This window comes from Ixodes scapularis, unplaced genomic scaffold (genome assembly GCF_016920785.2).
Source record: "Ixodes scapularis isolate PalLabHiFi unplaced genomic scaffold, ASM1692078v2 PGA_scaffold3__209_contigs__length_174095766, whole genome shotgun sequence".
In the NCBI taxonomy this organism is placed as follows: domain Eukaryota; kingdom Metazoa; phylum Arthropoda; class Arachnida; order Ixodida; family Ixodidae; genus Ixodes; species Ixodes scapularis.
The window spans coordinates 149829967-149837876 of record NW_024609868.1 but is presented as its reverse complement, the minus strand read 5'-3'; the positions used below and the strand labels follow the sequence as shown (position 1 = coordinate 149837876).

Here is a 7910-nt window from a genome sequence, read left to right as displayed (position 1 = left end):
ATACAATGCATGCGCACGCTACTCGCTCCTGATCTGACAACGCTCGGCCAGCTTGCCAATGCGGACACCTACCTCCGAGAGGGCAGGAAACGAGGGTTTGAGAGAGTATGAAAACCAGATACTGTTTCCTCGTTAGCTTTTTACATCCAGCATTTCATTTCTGTTCAGAACCTCAGAGCTGCGAGTTGTCTGAACTATAGAACTACTTTACCTTCTTTTTTTTTCTACCTTGTGAGAAATATTTGCTGCGATACTTATCTGGTCAAAGACAAGTAAGAAATAGGGGCGTATGGAATTAAAGAAAGTACGAATATCAGTGCGTTTTATTATAATATATATTAACGGGAACAGATGAAATTATTTTACATTATAAAACGCCATGCGGTTTAAGCGTAACTTATATCACGATTTGCAATCTTGTTAATATTGTGAAGAGGATCAGCCCAAGCAGGCTGACACAGGGAAAGACGTTTAACTCTGACCGTCGCCGTCCAGTCGCAAGTGCAAAGGAGCAAGCGCTTCGGTTCGCTCGACCGGAGCGATGAGGGATATCAGTTTCTTGATCCAGATGTTTGAGGATCACAATGAAGTTCATTGCATCTTCACTATATACTTTTTTTTTTTCAACCTGGTTTTTACGTTCTTTTTGCTTCCCAACTACTTTCCAAAGTATAGTCCGCGGACTACGCATGTTTAAAAGTTGAAATTTTTTTCCGATGCGGATATGTATAGGTGCAAACTGTACAAGAATTTGTTTTTTTTTTGTTTTTTTTTAGACCATTCATTGTGAGGAGGCCTGGAGGATTTTATGAATAACGGAGTACGTTTTGTTTGACTTATGTATGGCACAAGCTTCTTTGTGAGCTAATACAGCAGACATTCTTGAGGGTGTACTGTGGATGAGACTCTCTGCGTTTGGACTAGGCACTAAGTACGGACTACGCACTGCCAGCTGACTATGCACCGGGTGCGGACTGTCGAAGAAAAACGTTTATTTTTGACACAAAATTTGCCTTTCCGGAATATTATCCTGGCGCGGACAACAGTCTGAAAAATACGGTACGCCTGAAACGTAAATAGACACTACAAAAACTGGATGATTTTGCACCACAACTATATGTGCGGGAGGGAGCGCTTCGTAACGTACGAATTATTGGGAAAGGTGCATACAAAAAAAGAAAGCCCCGTCAAGTGGTCCGGACTCCGGAGCATATAACCTGCTCTCCAAGCGCTTTCGTGTTGAAAACACCAGCGTACGACCCGTAGATTATGTGGACGGTCTACGCTGCACATGTGGATATTGGAATGAGAAGTAATTGCGGCCATCCTAATACGTGGAAACTCCAAGCACGTTAGTGTGGTTTGCTCTGAACACTAGTGATGTTGAGAATTGTAAGCGGCGGTCATCAGCAAATTGTTGTTTCTAATAAACATGATGAGGTTTCGACTCTTGATCGCGCTATCTTGCCATGTCGAGCACCGTCGATTCCCCACACGTTCCGGTTTTGCCGCAGGAGCAACGTCACTGCCAAACCTCACGAGTAGAATTGCATCATGTGAATCAGACTTCGGCAACCTTTCCGCGGTCTACGCGTAAATGCTTCTCCCTTCGTCAGAACATTCTCCAGAAATGTGGCGGTGCAAGCAGCCCTAATTTTCCGCCGAGGCTTATGGTTTATTAAGACATTTTAGAGTAATCTAGGATCAAGAACTGAATCGCAAAATAAAAAAAACGTGACTCAAGTAGACGCCAACGACATGTTATTATAATGGTTTCTTAATGGGGGCGCGCCTCTTGCCTACAAACTATGTCGCAAGCACGACACCGCAGCAATAGCCATGGGGCGTAGAGGTTCGTTGGTCAACACGACTCGGGGTATAGACGGTTATCGCGCTTGAAGAAGTTTCATTGTCATATTTGGCATGTATGTTTGTCTCGTCAAGGTTGCCAGTAGCTGACATGGGTAAAATCAAATCTATCTATTTTTGCCCGAGTTCACAACAGTCGCCACCTATCTGCATATAGTAAATTAGCGCATCTGGCCCTAAACTGAATTGGAGGTTTTGCTTTTTGAGAGATTAAATCGCGAAACTATTTTTAAGAAACGGTAGCTTGTAACAATGTGCGAATTATTTGACACGTGGGGTGAGACGTTTAAATGTAAAAGTAAAATGTAGGAAGTATACGCTGGTCACCAGTAGAAGTGATACTAAATATGCGGTGCCAATGAGTTCGGTGTCAAACGAAACAAGGATGATACAAAGCCTGCCTTGTGAACACTGGGGTGAAAAGAAAGTCAGTCGGATGCAGTGTGACCAAAAGAGTGTAGCGAAGCAATTAAATTGATAAGAGAGAAAAACAACAAGGACATTTATGGCTGCGCCAATGTGCAGCTGCAAACACAAACCCTAGAATGCTGAGAGAGCTGTTATTTTAAAGATAAAATATAACCTTTACAAGGCACTTAATATTTTTTAGCATAAATTATTTAATGACTACCTGCCCGCTTTTCCACTCTCTAAGATAGTCGCCACACCGCTGGTTTGTACTTTTGGAGCTCCTCGCGCTTCATTATTTTCAGGCGTGTTTATATCATCGTCCTTGCAGTCAAGGACACCGAAAACTACACCCAAAGCCACAAGTCACGCCTGTTTTCTTCTGCCTTTCAAGGACGTGCGAGACTCGGAAATAATTTAAAAGCGTGGGCGGCCAGCTAACGTTCATTTTATGGCCTGAGAGAAGCTGCGTCAAGACCCTGTGCGAGGTTCGAAAAACCCGAATGTCTTGAAAAGATACACCAGCCTGAATAGTGCACCGAGATGGCGTCGACACCAGCACCTAGACTGCTCGCCAAACTGAGTGAGAAATACGTCTACCTGGCATCTTTACGGGACCCAAGGGTTACCGGCTGGAGCCTCACAGCGGATTTCAGGTTCATATTGCCAGTGTGTCTCGGATACCTCTACGTGGTCATGATAGCAGGTCCGAGATGGATGACGAACCGCAAACCCTACAATTTGAAGAGGGTGATTATGACCTACAATCTTTTTCAGGTAATAGCGAACGTTTTCTTCTTTGTACAGTACATGCGTCTCACATATCTTGGTGGAAACTACAGCCTTTTCTGCCAAGGCATTGACTACTCTCCTAATGCAAACGAGATGCGAATTTTGCGAATCTCCTGGTGGTATCTTTTTGTGCGGATCGCCGACTTGATGGACACCATCTTCTTCGTCGCAACAAAGAAGTTTTCACATATCACGTACTTGCACGTCGTTCACCACTTCCTGGTTGTGCTCAACGGCTGGCTGTACCTTAACTTCGGAGGTGGTGGTCAGCTTGTCATGGTATTGTGCTTCAACACTCTCGTCCACGTCGTGATGTACGGCTACTACTTCCTCTCGTCACTTGGACCTAGAATTCAGAGGTACCTGTGGTGGAAGAGGTACCTCACCCGGCTGCAGATATTCCAGATTGCCTTTCTCACCGTGCATGCGTGCATTCCTCTCGTGTACGATTGCGGGTACCCGAAAGCACTCATACTGGTTGCACTTCCACAATCATTCCTGGTTCTTGGACTCTTCGTTAATTTCTACATTCAGTCTTACACCAGATTGGAGAAACGTGACTCTCGCATTTCTCATGCGCACAAACAAGACTAAAGGGCAACATAATTTAGCCTATCGCCTGTGTTTATGTGACAGCTAATTTCTTTTTAATTCACTTAAATTACGTTTTATAAAGAGAAACGATAGCAACTCAAGAAATTATGTTATTCTTGGGTGTGTTAAGCGGAGTCAAGTAATATCCTTCTGTGAGTGTCAAATAAAACAGCAAGGATAGTATACGAAGGTCGGGGAGGGGATGTCTAACGACGTGGGCTGCCGCCTAGTTTCCGCGAGTCCTCCCCTATCTTCAGATTCCCCGACGCGGGTGTGAAGTGTTTCTCGGCACCTCGCTTGGCAGTTTTCTTCCCCTCACCTCGCCCTCCTGGGCTCGTTGGGGGAACCCGTGTTGCCCCGGTTTTTTAACTGCCCTTCCCGAGACTCGGGTTACTCCCGAGGCCATGGGCAGAAGACGGCCGCGTCTGTTCGCGTCTGTGGCGGCCACAGCCGTTCCTATTGCGAGTCACGCTTTCCTGGCTTCTGGCTCAGACAGGGCACAAAACATACCAAGAGGCCTTTGAACCTAGCAAAGTTGTTTCAGGGGAAACGGCGGGAAATAGCTTGGGTTTGGAGGGCCGACTCATTTCTGTGCCAGAGGGTAGACCCGCGGGGCAATGGCCGTCGCGAAGGGGGAATTTCTGCGCTTGGTGTGCGAACTTGGGTTTGAGTGCGAAGAGCAAAGGGCAGTGCGAGAAGAGACTCGGAGGCGAACGGATGTATCGCGTCGTCGAGCGGGAGCGACGAGACCACTGTCGACGGCCCCACGCCAACTACGGGACAGAGTTCCATCGAGTGTGTGCGTGCAACCTCAAGAAGTGGTTGCGAGGCCAAGGGGCCCCGCCCATAGTGAGCCAGCCAACCACCGGAACTTCTCCACCTTGGGCGGACCGCGCAGGGAGACGTTGTCAACCATTGACTGTCCAGATGAGATTTTTTGCACTCGCTGTTACTTTTTGAGTTAGCATCTTCTGACTCGGTTAATTGCGGTAAATACATCAGTGATTGTAAAAGCATCCCTGAACCTAGATTCGTAAACCATGTTTTTGTAAGAATAATATTCAGTACTACAAAAGTGATATGTGCATGGCGTATTCAGTGTAACTAACATTCCGACTACCACGAAATTAAATTTTTTTTGTGTTTTTGTCCTACTTTTTTGTCTCTGTTCATCGGTCAAACTCTCTTCCTGACCGTGGACCTATCGCTCGGTCAGTGGTCAACCTTTTTTACAACGTCACGCCCAAACAACTCTCTCTCTCGATTTTTGTTGTTGTTGCAGTGAGCCTATGCCTGGCCTGGCACTTGTAGTGTGAATCGTTAAAACTTCTCAAGAATTCGTCATACTGCTCATGATTAATGAAATCAGAACCACATATAATTGACAAAAAGTTTGTCAACAGAACGTTTTTAAAAACTCATCAAGCAACATTGGCGGTCGCCATTTCTAGGGCTTGAAGCGTGTGACTGTATCCGAGTCCATGGCGAACGCAGTCACGGCGCTCGTATTTGGTACAACCTGAGCCGAGTTCAAGCCGAGCGCTGATGTAGCTCTCGTGTCCAATCGGTGGATGGAGTACCTGCTCAAACACTGGCGGACTCGAATAGTTGGCGCAACAACTACTAGGTGGCGCTCACTTTTGTCGAGGGTTTATTGACAAGAGTAAGTTTCTATTGAAACTTATAAGATAACGTGACAAATAGCGTCAGAAAGAGATTGGCGCATGTTCGCCCCCACATGAAATCCCTCGATACTTTCCGAGAGATGAGGCGGCGTTACTATACTACCTGAGGTCAAACTGAGAACTTAGCGGATACATTCTTTACAAGCTTCAACCTGCCAACAATCAACAAACACTGCGAGAGGCCAGATAATGTTCTACAGGGTGAATCAAAGGGATTAGATTGATGGCTGTTTCATGGAATGGCATAAATCGGGTTTTGAGCGTATCGAGCTAAGATTGTTACAGAGGTGGCCGAAAGACGGACATTAAAGGCCGGTTCGCACATACAGTGGAGAGCTCAGTTAGCGCCCCATGAGCGCTGGAAACAGCGCTCATGTGGCACCGACTTGCGCGTGACATAGCGCTCAGTTAACGCTTTAGAAGCGCTTCAGTAGGCGCGTGGTTAGCGCTTCAGCAGCGCAGTGTAAGCGCTCTCACGCTGCTTCTGCCGTGCTTGCTGCTGCGGAACAGGGCGTGCACGGCGATTCCGTTGTTGTTGTTTTTCCTTTAGCATTGAAAAAAGAGGAAGGAAAAGAGCCGCTCTCCAAGCAAAGGGTCGGGCAGACGATCCAGGGTCATGGGCTCTGAGCGACTATTTGATTGGGTACGACCTCATCGCATAGCATTCGATATGCGTGACCCTGGTTTCAAAGACACACACTTAAAACAAATTACATTCGAAAAAGCTCTGTGTCTTGGTCCCTGAGCCTGGGAACGAGGTTCGCCGGATACCCGTCGGTATCTCGGTGGCGAAACGTTCGCGCACTCAGAAGGCTCTTCTGGGCGGTAAGTCGTGCACACAGATATGCGCCAATTTCGTCTGTAAGCGCATTCGTCGCGTTTATATTTCAGCGTCCCACATGTCCGCCATGGTGTTGTTGATGCACACCCAACCACAGAAACCGGAACCGCAGTGCACGCGCTAATCCGCAGCAATTACTGCCGTACAAGCAGCGCTAACAAGGCGCTACTAAAGCGCTCATCGCGCGCTAAATTAGAACTAAGTCACGCGCTAGGAAGCGCCACATGAGCGCTCTTTGGAGCGCTCACGTAGCGCTAACTTAGCGCTCCGCTGTGTGTGTCCCTGAGCAAAATATCCTCGAGCAAGCTTATCTGCGTATATAGGCAGAACTAGAAAAAAGAAACTTGTTATCCATGCCTAGTGCGGCTGGGAGCTAACTAAATGCGTGTGATTGGCGCAACAGTTGATAGATGCCTTGAGTGGTCTCCGCGTCGTCAAATGGGGATAGCCAGTGGAGGCACCGTGAGTAGCGCTTTTTTCAGCGTCAGCTCTGATGATGACACAGTTGTTGTCGGTGGCTCGTTTTGAAGGTTCCCCTCCTCGTTGAGTACAAGCGTAAAATTGTAGGGGAGCCCGGAGGTCGCCGCCAGAACTCCACCCCAAAATGTCGGTGAAGCCATTTCGTCTTCTGGCGAGAAAAAAAACCTTCACTCGCTCGTTGGAAGCTAGGCGCACCATGCAGTTACTTGTACCCCAAAACAGCATGGATGAAAGGCGAAGAAAAGAGACCCGGTTGCAAATAACCAGAGAGTGCATTGCAGACGGTAATATGTAATCAAAAATAAATACCGAAAGAACAAAAAAAAGGGGACAACGCATGTGTTTCGTCGTTCTTGATTAATCTATTTTTTTTAGTTTATTAGTCGAATAAAATGATTACGTACTAACAATTCACGCAGGAAAACTGCGCATCACTTCTGACACAGAAGCACGTCTGCTACTACCGAGGTCGAGGACGGTCATAAAAAGAAGAAACACGCCTCAGACTGTGACCGCGGCCTAGGAGCACGCCATAGAAACATCTCGCCGTCAATATCCCCCGAATCCGAAGAGAAGGCAGGTGCCTTACACTTCCCCCCCCTCCCCCCCCCCCCTTCCCCTTCACCCACTGCCGGAAGCTCATGTGCTGTTTTACCGGGTGCAACCTCGGCAGGGCTCAAGCGTACTGCCTGTGATCTTACATGCCCCCTTCTGTTGGCAGTTACGACAATAAGACGCCTTTCATCAGGTTTTTCGTTTAAAACTTTTTACTCGTGTAAGTCAGTTCAGTGGAATTATTATAGCCTTAATACACGTTCTTCGGCCACCCCTCTAAAATTATTATCAATACGTTCCCGAGAAGATTTATACGGTTCTTTCAAACAGCCATCGATCACGTTGCCTCAAGCTGTACAATGCTTCTTTTCTGGGAAGTCTGCCATTGGTATGCTGTTAGTGATCGGCCCTACACTCTAAGAAAACAGGGAGCGCGACTTAGTCTCTCGGGGGACCAAATGTGCTGCCACCACCATTAGTACCCTAAGGGGAGCAACTGTTGCGCCCCGTCAGTTAGTCCCTCGCACTAGCACCGTTGGACTAACTGTTACACCGTTTCAGTTACACCTCGAGGACTAGCTGTTAGGCCCTTACACTTGGTCCTTTGGGACCAACTGTTACACCATTTCAATTGAACCTCGAAGACGAACTGTTGACCCTTGCGCTTGGACCCCTGGGACTAACAG

General features: G+C 47.2%; 1 protein-coding gene across 1 annotated transcript; it reads left to right on the top strand.

Annotated features, from left to right (window-relative positions):
• The first annotated feature begins 2820 nt into the window (after window positions 1–2820).
• On the top strand, window positions 2821–3663 carry LOC115333210 (elongation of very long chain fatty acids protein AAEL008004-like). Its single transcript, XM_029995853.3, has one exon. The coding sequence runs from the start codon at window positions 2821–2823 to the stop codon at window positions 3661–3663; it is 843 nt and encodes a 280-aa protein (XP_029851713.3).
• The last annotated feature ends 4247 nt before the right edge of the window (window positions 3664–7910 follow it).

What these genes read in the sequence shown, in the direction of transcription:
- LOC115333210 (XM_029995853.3), top strand. Translation starts at nt 2,821, where the DNA reads ATGGCGTCGACACCAGCACCTAGACTGCTCGCCAAACTGAGTGAGAAA.